Below are 14,054 nucleotides of genomic sequence, written 5' to 3'. Positions count from 1 at the left end.
TGAGTATGTATCTAGACGTTCATTTGTCTTCCCCATGTCTGTTTTATAACCACAATTTTGGTTAACCATAGCTTCTTAGAAAATGAGCTCGGCTCCTCCTAAATACAGCCACAGAATTCAAGCAGCCTCATAATAAAAATCAGAAAAGAAGTTGGTACATCCTAACCATGCATTTTAATTCTCCACTTGACTCATTTTTATACTGATTCTCAGTATCACTGTGAAAACAAAAATTCTTACATTAATTTATGGTCTGCGACGATATGAGGGGTGGGAAACCAGACCCAGGATTTAACCTCTGCTGCACGACCGGCCTTTTACGAGGGTTTATGTCCCCTTGTGCTGTTGGCTAGCAAAACAGTGGGAGGAGGAGAGGGGGACAACCCTGAAATGCATGCATGTGATGGTACTAGCATGAAAAAGGAACAGAGATGTGTGAAAGTCATGGTTCAGCTCCAGCTGGACTGGCCTGTTGGTCCGAAACTGTACCAACCCTGGCGCTTTGACCATATCCTCCTGCCTTGGAATGAGCCTCAGGCACACAGGCTGTTCGTGCTCTTACAAAATAAATCACCTCTGCAATACAAACTGAAAAGCGTTTATCAACTCGAATTTTACCTGAACTTGCATCGAGTTGAGACCCTACAATAACAGCTAATAATTTTCCTCCTGCTTGCCAAAGGGACAACACATACCCAAATACTCTAAAAATCCTTAATGAGACACTTCATGCAGTTAAGAGCGAATCACAACCAACACCTTCACATTTGGTGTACACACAAAAAATGGCACAGAAACCCAAAACAATCCTATGAGGGCATGTGAATAGCATCAGAATGAGGGGTTTAAGATCTTTGAGTCAGCAAGGACAATAGGCAGATCGAGGTGTGTGAGGTGGCACAAAGCTTCAGAGAAAAGGAGAGACAATGAAGATAGAGCCTTCTTTTTCAAGACAAGATAGGAGTGGATGAAGCATTGATACTTTAGTAAGGTAATACTGACATATCTGTCTATACATAGGTACGCAGTTGCCTGGCAGCTTAGACATCTCGCCAACCTGATTGTCTCCGCTTTGCTAAGCTTCAAGGACACCAGCTCTCCAATACATTTCACAGCAGTCAGCTTTCCACTTGCGCTTAGAAAAATGATGATAATGAACACAGGAAGTTCAAAGAGCAGTTTAACAAATCTCTGAAGTACCAGCACACTGCTAGGATACTGCCGTAAGGCCATCCACTCTCTCCTGCCTCTGCCAGATAGATGCATTGGTCGGTATTAAAACAATTCTCCGGGACATTTATGAACAGGGGTTGGGAAAACTTAAGACCTCTTCTGTCATCATATAAGGGAAATAAATACTGCTCAAGGCAGGTGGCAACAAAAAAATGCCTCCTTGCCTCCCGGGGTGGGGGATGGGGACCCCCCCCCCCCCAAAAAAAAAAAAAAAACAAACACAAACAAACAAAAAAAAAAAACAACCCACAAAAACCCAAAACAACCCAGAACCAAAAACTGTCTGACCAAAATTTGAAGTTGAAATTTCAAACTGTAATGAAATAAAAATGAATCACCCAACATAATTCCTAACAGGAATTTCTCTAGGTAGGTTAATACCTTCACACAGACCCACTCACAGAGCTCACACTCAGTTTAATCACTACCTAAGTGCCAGCCTATATTCTATCCTGCTGTGCATTAGATGGGTATCAACTCTTAAAGGAATGTAAGAACATCACAAGTTCTTATCATCAAATGTCAATTTATCTCCCCCCCAAACTGTGTGCACCTCTTTGTTTTCCTAAAAATCAACAGTATCCCTGAAGTCCTACAGTAATTTTAAGAAGAACAAAACCCCCAGAATAATGCAAACGTGATGTCCACCCAAACCAGGTCTACAAAAAGCTATCTGACAAAGTCAGAATGCTTTGGGACAGTAAAGAGACAGTGGTTTCTACCAACTGAACTTCTGCCCCAATAACAAAGAAATATGTAGCTGTTTTTCCTCCTTTAACAGCAGGGGAAAGGAAACACAGGTTGGAAGGTACGGAATGGCAGAAGGGGCGATCAGGACAGTAGTCCTAAAGGTGTGATTAAAAATAATCTCTCAAAGTCTAAGCCTATGCAATGTTAAGTGTCAAGAACAAATGCTACTATTCAGCAGCAAATTAGTGACGTAGAACAAACTGTTTGACACCACAGCTGCACATACGAGAACTCAGCTTCTTGCTTTTAGAAGAGGAGAGGAAACAAAAATGCATAGGTCCGTTTTGAGTATTGACTTTTAATAGCTTGTTTCTCATAAGGGAACAGGGGATGTTTTCTGTTTTAGAAATACAGGTATCAGTTGAGCTTTAAATACAGCCTGCTCCTGCCAACAGGTCATGTACATGATTTATTTGGCTTCAGCTTTTGTTTTTATGCATTAAGCAACCTTCAACCTTCTTTTGTAATACAACATATAGACAAATTTAAGTACAGAAATAGTGTAGGTATTCTACTGTCTTCACATTTTTCTTGACATACTGGACAAAGCGATACACAGCAGTCTGCCCCCAAGCCCAGGTTTCATAGAAAGCATGTTGAATACTGCTTTCAGTGGCAGACTCAACTTGCTCCCACATTTAATTTGCCAAATCTACAGAAACAGATCCTTTGGGAATACCAGGAATTACTTCCACCTTTGTCCAGTGACATTCAATGCTCAGGCAACTACTGGTAACTTTCATTTTACAGTTACTACAGATGTTGCATACCAACAGGAAAAAGAAAGTTTTAGAACTGGACAAGCTATAGTAATCCAGGTTTTGGCAAAAGAATTATATACAAAAAGGGGACTTTATATATAGTTTTCAATCTGTAGTTTCATTTTTCAAAATAAAACCTGTATATATAAATGGATAACATTCAAGATCTGTATATGAATAACAGTTGCTTTCTGGCTAAAGCAATATATTTAGACAGAATCCCACTTTCTGTTTTTACTTCAAGTATGCTAGCCGGTCCAGTCCTTTGGGAAAAAAACTTCCCTTTTTAAATCCTTTAGGATCCATCAGATTCATTATATGGTAATGACCTTAACTTATACAATATAGTATATTAGGGGGTGAACTGAAGGGGATTAGATATCGAAGTATTGGTCTGGGTGCAGTAAGCCAAACAGCTGTTTAAACATGATACTGAAATAAGTCTCTGTCAGAATAAAAACCAACATTCATGAAAACAGCAGCAGCCATCAAAAACATTCACAACTGCAGGGATTTTTTTTACCGTGTGTAATTTTGCATTATAAGTAGGAGAAGCCACAATAGTTAAAAGCAAAATTAAAAAAAAAAAAATACCACTATAGTCTTGAATTTAATAATGTGAATTGTCACTCTTATAGCTGTTTATAGAAGTGTACTAAAAAAATTTACTTAAACATATGAATTTAAGACTTTCACTTTATTCAGCAAATTGGTTTATTTACACAATGGGGAACGCTGGTTGAATGCTGTCAATGTAATAAAAACAAATCTAACAGAGACAATACTGAACTCTCTCTATGTATTCATAGCAGAAATGACAAACTATTTCCTTACCTGTATCAGGAACATCAAGCGCAACAATGGGACAGTATCATAGGACACTGATTTAACAATAAACCACAGAGGTCCAGTAATACTATGGCATTTTACTCATGTATTTACTGACTTTTTTAAAAAAAATAAAATAATTAAAAGTCAGCAATACCCAGTATAAAGTTCTGTCAATTATCAGAGTCAAACTCTGATGTGTAGGTCAGTAAAACCTTATCAGATCATCCACAATTCATAAAGTGACCTGATCTGTGTCAGACCACTAATACAGAAACAAAATTGATTAGAACAGATTACCCTCTAAAAAGGCAACAATGATCTGATAAGGGTTTAACTTAATGGAAGTTTTTTAAAAAAATTAAGAATTGCAGAGCACAGCCCCTATTAGAACAAGCTAACTTTCCAGACTTTCAAAAAAGACAAAAAAAAAAAATTGAGAGAAAAAAAAAACGACACTTCAACATGAAGCTACCATACAAAGTTTTTTTTTTGTTTTCCTTTTTTTTTTTTTGTTTGTTTCTTTTTTTTCTTTTAAGAGTTCAGAGTTGCAATTTAATCCTGGCTCTTTAGTGAGAAGGACAGTTTTGGCCTAGACTTCCCTTTGCCCAGGATAATTTTTTGCTCTTCCTTTTGCTGACGTTGTCTCTCTTGTTCTAGTTTCATCCTCTCCTCATGAATCTTTCTTTGTTCTTCAACAATTTTCAATTGTTCTTCAGCCTATATATGAAAATGGTAGAATTTAGGCCAGCAAATTTTGTAGTCATAAGAGCAGTTTATTCACTTCTAAACAGGTCCAATCCTGCATCGGTACGTAAGCAGTTTTACCTGAGCTAGACACCATAGTCAGTTTCAGTGAAACTATTTATAAAACGGTTATTTGAACTGAGTTTAGAAGAAACACTGAAAACTTTCTACAACTAATTTATCACAATATTCAGTGCTTACACGCAATATTTTTCAGCATTGCTTTGCAAACACACTACATTTTAATTACAGAAGTCGGAGAATATATAGAGAGAAATTCCCCTGACACCTGTCACGTGTCAGATGAAGGCACAATTTAATGAAGTAACAGACCTTCAGAGGTCTCCCTGCTCTAAAACCCACCTAAAACCCCCTCCTAATTCAAAACTATCTTTACTTGATTTGTAACGAGTCAACCCTTACACTGACTTATGGGTCTTATAGACCTTCCAATGGTCTTCCAAAGATGCTCATTATGCCAGTTAATACTTTAAATTTTCTATTTGTCCTGTTTCCAGCATACGAGGTTGGGAAAAGTGTAAAACAGATTAGAATCAGCTAAATCACATTGAATGTTCTTATGAGTCAGGCATCTGCTTAAATAAGCTTGGAGACCAATATAAGCTAGACTTTCATAACTTAAACATCTTAAGCTTTTGCTGAAAGTCCCTTTCAGCAGTTGTACATCAACATTATACTAGTCTCAAATCCAGTTTGTACTTGTCCTGCTCAACAAAACAGAATTAGTCACTTCTGTTCTAGAAGCTGAACGTGTTTGCAAACTCTAAAACCTTCCCTGTGAGATAGTTAAAAACGTACTTTTCAAGTTTTGAAGGCAGCTATCTTTCTCTAAATTAACTGCACCTGAACTATTTTTTCAGACTAGTGTTACTGCTAAGCATCTGGTCTCTTACGTTTGAGGGAAGGACAGCAACGCTTCTGACACAATCGGCAACAGACAAGATAAACTCTAGAAAGGGTCAATTTGTTTAACTGTGTTGCATATTAGGCAGAGGGACCTATATTCCCCTACAGAACGGTTAACTACATCTTCACATACCAGTTTAGCTTGTGCTTCTGCAATTTTTCGATTATTCTCTTCTAGTATTCGCTCTAGTTCCTCACGCTTTGCACGCTCTTCTTCCTAAAGGGGAGGACAGGGCAAGATGTTAGTAAAGTAAAATATCCATTTCCGCATATTCACTAATCTTTCTCAGAATTCTTTTGTGAACTGACTTAAAGTGGCAGCTTTACAGCCACCTATTTGGTCTCACAATGGTAAATTGCGCAGCCACTAAAACTGATCTCTAGTACTCAATCTAAATCATCCCGCCCAGTCCAAACAGCAACCAACTAAACCCTCCCTAATCATAGAATCCTGACAATTTATTACTAGAATTTTAAAATCACACAAATCAACAAGGACAACTACAAAAACTGGATAGTATTTACCAAATTAAAAAGTAATATAGAAAATATAAATAAAGTGAATAGTTTGTCTCACCAATTAAGTATACCTACGTATTCTTTACCTATACTCCTTTAATCAGCATTAAAAGTTGAATATTTACTGTCTTGTCCAGTGTCCTGCAGAGTGTGCTCCTCGGCTGCCATACGCGCCAGCTTCCTCTTTAAAATGATTTGTACTGTTAGCTTGGCAATACCTGCATCAGCAGCTCAACCATTTATAAAGAAACAACATACAAGGAAGGCTGAGCTGAGGAATGCAGATGTTTATGATAAGAAGGAACAAAAATATGTAAATCATTCCTAAGGCAAACAATTAATAAGAAAAATACATTTACTGTTAGTGAAAAATACAAATGGTAATCCATACTTCATGGAGCTATGGGCTTCCTTCATGGGGAGAATGGACTTAACATTCAATATTTTGACAATTTTAAGACAGCTGAAACTGTCATTTGCAGTCTGAACTTGGAATTCAGGAGTCCAGGGAAGGCAAGATCAGGAAATAAAGCCTTGCAATTGTTGTTTTCTTGGTGAATTTTATGGAACTCTGTTATGCAACTCATAAGTATGAAGACTGCGTGAAAGTTTTTGAGATGTTTCAGTTCACGCATTATAGATCCGAATTATTTTAATATTTGGAAGATTTAAAGTTAGCCAGAGGTTTGTGTCTGTGTAAGAAAAAAAAGTTAATACGAACAAAGCAAGCATACGAAGAGAAAACTTCTTACTATGACTAGTAACCAGCTACTAGCTAGCACACTTCACTCCAGGCATGGAAGTTTATACTGCGTTACAAAGAACGGATGGGACTTCTTGACATTACATCAACAACAGCAAAAATACTTTAAAAAAAAAAAATAAAGTCATCCATCTTATCAAATGAAGACCTATACACACGAAGCATTTGCTGACTACAGACGTCTAAATTCCAACTTCAATTCTTTCACAGTTAAGGTTTGAATTTGCAAAACAAGTGTAATTTAGTATTTTTAATATTTGTTGTAACTCAAGTGTTCTGTTGTTTTTTTTTGTTTTTAATTTAAAGATATTATGTGACAGACAAGTCACATTTCGTATGAAGGGGAAAGCTTCATTGATACTGTCTTTCCTTTTGTAAGCCAATCAAAATATTAATTTAAAATAAACTGCGTAGGAGGTAGAGTGAAAAAGGCATTTGAGACTATGACTACTCAGGACAAATTTCCTTTACTGTTTGTCTTGAAATTTCTGGATCCTGGAATGATTGGTGCAGGCAGGCATCAAAGCCTTTAGTAGCAAATTACTGTCTCACAGAAAGACATTTTCAGCTTCTGCTCCAGCTGCTGATTAAAAAAAAAACAAAACCAAGAACCCAAGTCACATGTTCAGCTTGACTTCAGACAAGGGCAACCTGCTCTTTTATAAGTTCTAGGGAAAAAAAAGTAGTTGTTAGTAGTTATTAAAAATGGATATAATGATTTGGACATAGATCCTTCATGAAGACGTGGATGGGCTTATGCTCGAAGTCCCAGAATTAGTCCAATGTATGCTCAAGGAAAATGTTCATTTTAAATGAAGAGTAAGAAACCTATTTGTTAAAAGACAGGTACTGCAGCTCACTGCTGGACCCTGCTTTTTGCCTGACTGAAGGCAAAAGCCTCTTACAGTCTAGGTAAACAAAATGAAACAAATGAAGGATACATAATTACAGATTTTTCAATACCCTTCCCCAAAAATGAAAGGACCGCTGATAAATCCTGCAGCCATGGCAAAAGTTTCAAACAATTCTGAAATATGTAGGTCAGTTCCATTAAAAATCAAGTATCCTTGTTCAGGTTTTAGGAGAATAACTGTTTAAGTATCAGTGAGCTCCTCTGAATAGGCTAGAAATTAAGTTTCGCAGCAATGCAAGTTTATACGAGAAGGGAATTAGATTTGCTGTATTCCATCTCTTTCTGAACCGAACAGGAGGCACAAACCGACACTGAAAGTTTTGCCATGGACTGTCTCTACTTTCCAAACGACCGAGCGTTACCTCTCTGGCTTTTTGTGCTGCAAGTTCAGCTTGTCGCTGTCGCTCGAGTTCTTCGAGCAACTGCTTTTCCATGATGCGCTTAGCCTCCTCCACCCTGCGGAGAACCTCTCGCTCAATCTCATCCTTCCTTTTCTCCAGCTCTTCTTCTACACGTTTAGCCACAAGCTCCTCCACTCTTCGAGCAGTTTCTTCCTCTATGAGTTTCTCTTCAATTTCTTGTTGACGGCTACAAAATGCAAACACAAGGATTATCTTTTTAATCATTAAAGAATGGTTGCACTGAAACAAACTCATTCAAATACACAGCATCAGCCACATTACTGAATCACTTTTTAAAAGTTTTATACCTTATACACACAGATCATATATTTAAAAAATGTTTTGCCCTACATTGAATGAAAGTGAATATTCAGGCAATCAGTGTTGCTACTACAGGGAACCCATTCAGACCATACCATATTTAGCATCTCTCCATATCTCAAGACACTAAGCTTAAGACGACAGCTTATCATACTACTTTTTGATCATTTGGGGGGAGGGAAAAAAAGAAAAAGAGACCCCACCCAACTTTGGGAATCCTTCACCCTTCAGAAATTTAAACAGTCTCAATTTTAAGCCACATGTAACAATATAATGTAGTAAAATCTTGCCTTGAAGCCACTACCTCAGAGGCACCAAACTAATCTTTAATAACTAAAATAGAAGACAGCAGCAATAAAATTTGTAATTTGAAGATTTTAAAAAGAATTCCAGGTGTTGTACTTGTAATCTAGTTATTCAATCATTTACCTTATCAAATTTCAAATACCTCAGCTCTCCTTAACTTCTTTATTGTAGCATTCTGCTTCTACCTTGCAACCTTTACAGTTTTCCATGTTCTGAATTATGGAAGTATTTTCAAATGTCTTCTTGTTTTTATTTTTGTTTAGCAGTAGCAACATTATCACTTAGCCTTATCACTGTTTCAAGTTTTCAATAAAAAGGATGTAAAAAGAGTAGGTCAATTTGCAGGTTTATTACAAAATGAAGAAAAAAAAAAAAAAAATCATCTGGGTGGTAATCACCAGTATAATATGGCATTTAGACCCTGAAAGACCAAGAAAAGTGAATACTGTACAGCTATGTTTCATGTAACACTGCTTATTTGGAATCATTATGGGCTTTGAGGAGAAGGTTGTTCTTTTTAACCTTGAAATTGAACTTTCATCTTAAGTATTCTGTGAAGTATGGATCAATCTTACAAACTTAACTTCTGGCCTGTGAGCACCAGAAACCCATGATTTAGAATAATAACTACTGTTGTATATCCTAATATCTATACTGTTGATATCCTAATATCATGTCATTTTCATAACATTTGCATTTTCTTACTTATCTTGAGAGATAGATTTTATTTATATTGAGAGACACAAAACCAACTTTTTAAAAAAGGAAAAAAAAATGTTATGGGCACTTTTAGATTTCCTAGTGTACAATTTGCAAACGTGCGATAGGAGATAATAAAGTATTGATTACTAATCTAAATAAACATGTGAAATGCAGAGGTATGAAGCTCCCAAATTCCCCCTGTTCATATACCTTCTTTTCAAAAGTGTACTGAAACAAATGGGTAGTCTATCTCCTTCAGTAAAAAATTTTGGAACCCCAAACTTAAACATTCGGCCCCAAAAGACAAATTTTATTCTCATGTTCCTCAAGAGATAGCAAATTTACCCAGTGGCACATTAGGCCAGCATTCACTTCTCCTAAAGTGACACAAAATACCTTGAGGTATTTTTATTTCAGAAAAACAAAAAACCAAGACCACCACCATACAGAAAAATGCATAAAACCCATTCTGTCAGTGTATCTCTGCCAAGCCACTACTACCTACAATCCTTTCTGGATAAAAGGTAGGGGACAGGTAAAAAGTTTAAAATACAAATTTTTAGACACCCTTTATATACTAAATAAACTTTTAATTTTAAAGGTTTTTCTTCCCTCTTGAGGGTATCTATTTAGGAGTGAGTACTCTCATTGTCCTGTACTGATACAGCTTATCATACATAAAAGGCTGTTCTACAGAAATATTTTTTCAGAAAGCTCACATTCACACATTTTATCCAACTATTTTAGCTTTACGTTTAACATCAGGGAAATCTAGAATAAAATTTAGTTATTTGAATAAAGATAGTAAATAGTTACAAAAAAAACCCCCTGACTCACGTCTGAAATAAGTTTTCAAATATCCTGATGAGGTACTCCAATTTAACATTGTGCCTGCACACGTTTAATTCTTCTCACCCCAATAAATTCCATTCAAATTTAATTAAACCAAGCAAATTTATCTTTTCACATTCATAGGCAATGACAGTATTACAAATACATAACAACTGTTCAGTGTAAGCAACCACATTTCTTGAAACACTAGAAATAGAAACAAGCGAAATAGAATAAAAAAAGAAAATATTCTCGAAGTTCATTTATAAGACCACCTTGTGGATAATAATTCTAAACAATGGCTTTGAGTTTATAAAGAAAATCAAATTATAAACACAGACATAAATGTCAATGACTTATTCTGTAGTTTATACCAACTATTCCTTGCCTTTTTGTTAAATTGCATGTACTTAACAGTATTTTATATACAAGTATAAGCTTATCATCCTGACCTACTGAGCCACAACTCCAGAAAAACAGGCAAGTCATTAATGTAAATATATTTTTAGTATTTTCCATTTACTTCTTAAAGACTAATTTTAGAAAATCTGCAGAAAACAAACTGCACACATTTCAAGCAGATTTCTGAGGAAAAAAAGTCTTATCTGCGAGGCGTTTATAGAAAACCAGCATTATAGGAAAAAGTAGAAGTTAGGCCATGTATTAAGATTTGAACAGAGACAAGAAGAAGAAAGTCACTTTCAATATACGACCTGCCCAGTAGTTAATTCAGTCAGCCAGACTTTCTTTCCTTAACTAACGTAAGTATATACTAACATATATAACACAATTACAGATGATTTACTCAAATATCAGTTTTCTAGTCTATTAAGTTTTATTGCTTTTTCTTTTCGAAATTTAAAGTGTACTCTAGAAGAACCAAAATTCTGTACCAAATCTTGTTTCTCCCTCAGAAGTTTACTATTTTGTTGCCAATATCACTCAAATGCCATATTCCTTGTATACTGACTTCATGACTGCTTTAAAATTTCAAAGCTAACTTATATAGAAAACTTACTGCAGAAAGTAAAAGCTGAAATGTATACCACTACATCTAATATTACTGAATGAACCAACTCCTGTTCATTCAATTTCCATTTGAGCATTTCAGAGCAAAAAAGTGATTAAGTATTTGAGAGGTATTATTTAAAGATTATAAACACTTCCATTTTCCATGAGCACTTGAACAGATTCTCTTTCAACTTTTAAAGCCTAGACACAGGCTCACCATAAAATTCTCCACTAGGCCTAACACTATTCAAAAATTTAAGTTAGATAATGTGGTGGTTTTTTTGTTATTTGTGTAATATTCTCTCTCTTTAATCTTTAAATCTATTTACATAATATTTAAAAGAATACATATGAACTAAAATAGCTCCAGAATAATAAGATAAACTATTCACTGTATTTTCAAATTGTTCAGAAGATTCCAATCCTTCATGCCAGATATGCATTAATTTAGGTACTGAAAAAAACTACAAGCTACAAAATTAGGGTCAAAAACTCAAAAGGACTTCAACATATTCATGTGTGTTTGTGTTACTATGCAAGTTTTTGGTGACATCACTGTCAAATTCTGAAGTTAGCAAAGAAGAATATCGAGAAACAAAAATGAAAGTGACACCTCAGTATGATAATTAATATTTCATTCGAACAGTATCTCTGCGATAAAACTCAAAGCTCCCCCTGAGAATTAACAGAACCACTTGGCTTCACACGTACAAACAAGTGCTATTTCTGGATTCAGTGCTCCAATGAGCCAGGGTACCATTCAAAGAACAAGAATCACATATCACAACTGTCAAAACCGTTGTTATCCCTGCTGCATAAAGGCCCCTTTCCTAACTTAACAATATTGCCAAAACATCTTAATGCACATCCAGCGTTCATTAAGATAGAATTTACGTCTGTAGACTTCAGAAATAACCATATGCCCCACCATGAAAACTCAAAAAGGTTTCAAATGAAGGAAGTTACCAGATCTCACTGTCCCATTTGGCAAGAAAATAAAATAAAAAAAAAATAATAGTAGTAAAAACCGAAAACCCCAGCGTTAACGTAATGGTTGCATAGTATTCCTTCAAACCCTCAGTGGAGCAACTCCAGATGCCTGCGCTCGACGCATAATGAGCTGCAGGCAGCAGAGGGGAGGGGAGGGGCAGGGCAGGCAGTGTGGCAGTGCAGCACAAAGCCTCCGGGGCGCCGAGGCCTCCTCCGCAGAGAGAAGTTTCCGAACAGCGCCGGGGAGCAGCGGCAGACGGGCAGCGAGCGGAGCCGGCGGTCGGGGAGGCGGCGTGCCGAGGGGCTGGCTCCTCCCGCAGCTGAGGGAGCCCGGCTTTAGGGAAGGGAAGGGAAGGATGGCGGGAAAAGAGGCCTCGCCGAGGGCCTGAACGCCTTCACCCCAGCCCAGTCCGGAGGGGGAAAGGCGCGGAGAGAAAAGCAGCAGGGCACAGAGCACGCCCTTCCCTCCCCCGTCCCCTCAGCCACCCCACCCCCCCGCCCCCAGCCCAGCCCCGGGGCTCACATTTTCCGCTGCCGCTCGAACTCCGCTTTTTTCTCCTCCTCCTCCCGCTTCTGCTTCTCGTCCAGGCTGCTGCGCTTGCTCACCGTGCGCCCGAAGATGTCGATGCGGTCGGGGGGGGAGGAGGCGCGATCGCGCTCCCGCTCCCGGTCGCGGCGGGAGGAGGGGGCCGTGTTGGAGCGGGAGCGGGACCGAGACTCCCGGCGCCGGTTCCGCTTGCTCTCCCGGGACTTGGAGCGCTTCCGCGCCCGCTCCTTCTCCCGGGAGCGGGACCGCGATCGGCTCCGGTTCTTCTTGTTGTGCTTGGAGCTCTTGGTGTGCTTGGAGCGGGACGAGCTCCGGCTGCGGGACCGACCCATCCCGGCAGAGGAGAGGAGAGGCCGCGCCGGCGACCGCCTGACCACCCCCACCCCCCCTTCGCTAGCGGCGCCCGAGAGACGTGCAAAGAGGCTCTGCGCGCATCAGCGCCGCCCGAGCGGGCCCCTCGTCCTCTCCCTTTACCACCGCTCCGCGCCGCGAGGAGAAGGAGCAGGCCCCAAAAGCGGGAGCAAGTCCGGACGCAGGCAAGATGGCGGACCTAGCAGAGCGGTGACTCTCCTCTTCCGCCCCACAATGCACTGCACCGCGCCCGTGCCGTTTGCTCCCCCTCCCCGCCTTCGGCGTCGCTCCGGAGAAAGACGAAAGCTCTCGGAAACGTTCGACAACCAATGGCAAACGTCGCTCGGGGAGGCAACCCCGGCAGGCAGCGCTCTTACTCCGCGCATGCGCGTAGCGCGCGCCGGAGGCGGAACTGTTGCTGCTGGCGGAGGAGTTCCTTTGGGGCCGGGGAGAGGGGTTGAGGGCGCCGGGTTTAGGCTTTCGGGGGTCAGTCGGTGTCCCCGGTCGCTGGTGTCCCTAGCAGTGGCCGCGCAGGTGGCTCGTTGGCGCTGTGGGGTCGGTCATGCTTCGGCCTGGGCGCGGTGAGGGCAGCCTCTCGAGGCCCTGCGTGTGTGGAGGGGATGGGGGGGGAGAGGGGAGTCTTTAGGGATTTGGAGGTTCATCCAGCCCGGGAGGCCGCCTCGGGAAGCGGCCAGGAACGGGAAGCGCCTACGGGCCAGGCCGGTGGGTGCGGCACCTCCCGTGGGTGCTTCCTCGTGGGGCCCCCTCGGCCCGTTTCCCCGCGGTGCGGGAGCTGCAGCCTGCCGGGGCAGCCCCGTGTCCAGTCCCGCCGTGCTCCACAGAGCAGAGTTGCCATGTCTTCAACTGCAATTTTTTTCAAGTTTTGATTTTTTTGTGTGTGTGTGTTTTTTGTTTGTTTTGACATAGAGGACAGAAGGAGTCTATCACTGCACATTAAGGAAGTTGCAAAAAAAAAAAAAAGCCCCCAATAAATTGTGAAAATCAGTTTTTTCTGAGTCCTGTTGAACCACCTAGTCACCATCTATGTCGTAGCTCATTTCTAATGTGGCACAGTGAATGTCTGTTTTGACTGCATTTAGGGTGGGTTTACACGTTTTTGTCCTTTTTTAACAAGTATGTAGGCAAAGGATGC

At 39.8% G+C, this 14,054-nt stretch overlaps 1 protein-coding gene across 2 annotated transcripts; it reads right to left on the bottom strand.

Annotated features, from left to right (window-relative positions):
• Positions 1–3,422: 3,422 nt before the first annotated feature.
• ARGLU1 (arginine and glutamate rich 1) lies at positions 3,423–13,124 on the bottom strand. 2 transcript variants are annotated; one of them, XM_082499429.1, is made up of 4 exons: positions 12,527–13,124; positions 7,804–8,029; positions 5,380–5,463; positions 3,423–4,292 (listed from the first exon to the last, which is right to left on the bottom strand). In XM_082499429.1, the coding sequence occupies exons 1-4, from the start codon at positions 12,880–12,882 to the stop codon at positions 4,128–4,130; spliced, it is 831 nt and encodes a 276-aa protein (XP_082355555.1). In that variant the 5' UTR covers positions 12,883–13,124; the 3' UTR covers positions 3,423–4,127. The 2 variants fall into 2 exon arrangements, 1 of the variants encoding a protein (XP_082355555.1); XR_014270563.1 differs by having other exon boundaries at positions 4,227–4,292; positions 5,380–5,948.
• Positions 13,125–14,054: the final 930 nt, after the last annotated feature.

The sequence above is a fragment of the Vanellus vanellus genome, assembly GCF_965231255.1.
Source record: "Vanellus vanellus genome assembly, chromosome: 1".
Taxonomy (NCBI): Eukaryota; Metazoa; Chordata; class Aves; order Charadriiformes; family Charadriidae; genus Vanellus; species Vanellus vanellus.
Note: the sequence above shows the minus strand (reverse complement) of the source record. Positions and strands in the feature narration are given on the sequence as shown.

Excerpts from the sequence above, each read along its gene's own strand:
- ARGLU1 (XM_082499429.1), bottom strand. The coding sequence starts at position 12,882 with ATGGGTCGGTCCCGCAGCCGGAGCTCGTCCCGCTCCAAGCACACCAAG. Across the intron at positions 8,030-12,526 it reads TTCGAGCGGCAGCGGAAAAT|CCGTCAACAAGAAATTGAAG; the intron begins GTGAGCCCCGGG and ends TGCATTTTGTAG. Across the intron at positions 4,293-5,379 it reads CAGAAGCACAAGCTAAACTG|GCTGAAGAACAATTGAAAAT; the intron begins GTATGTGAAGAT and ends TTTCATATATAG.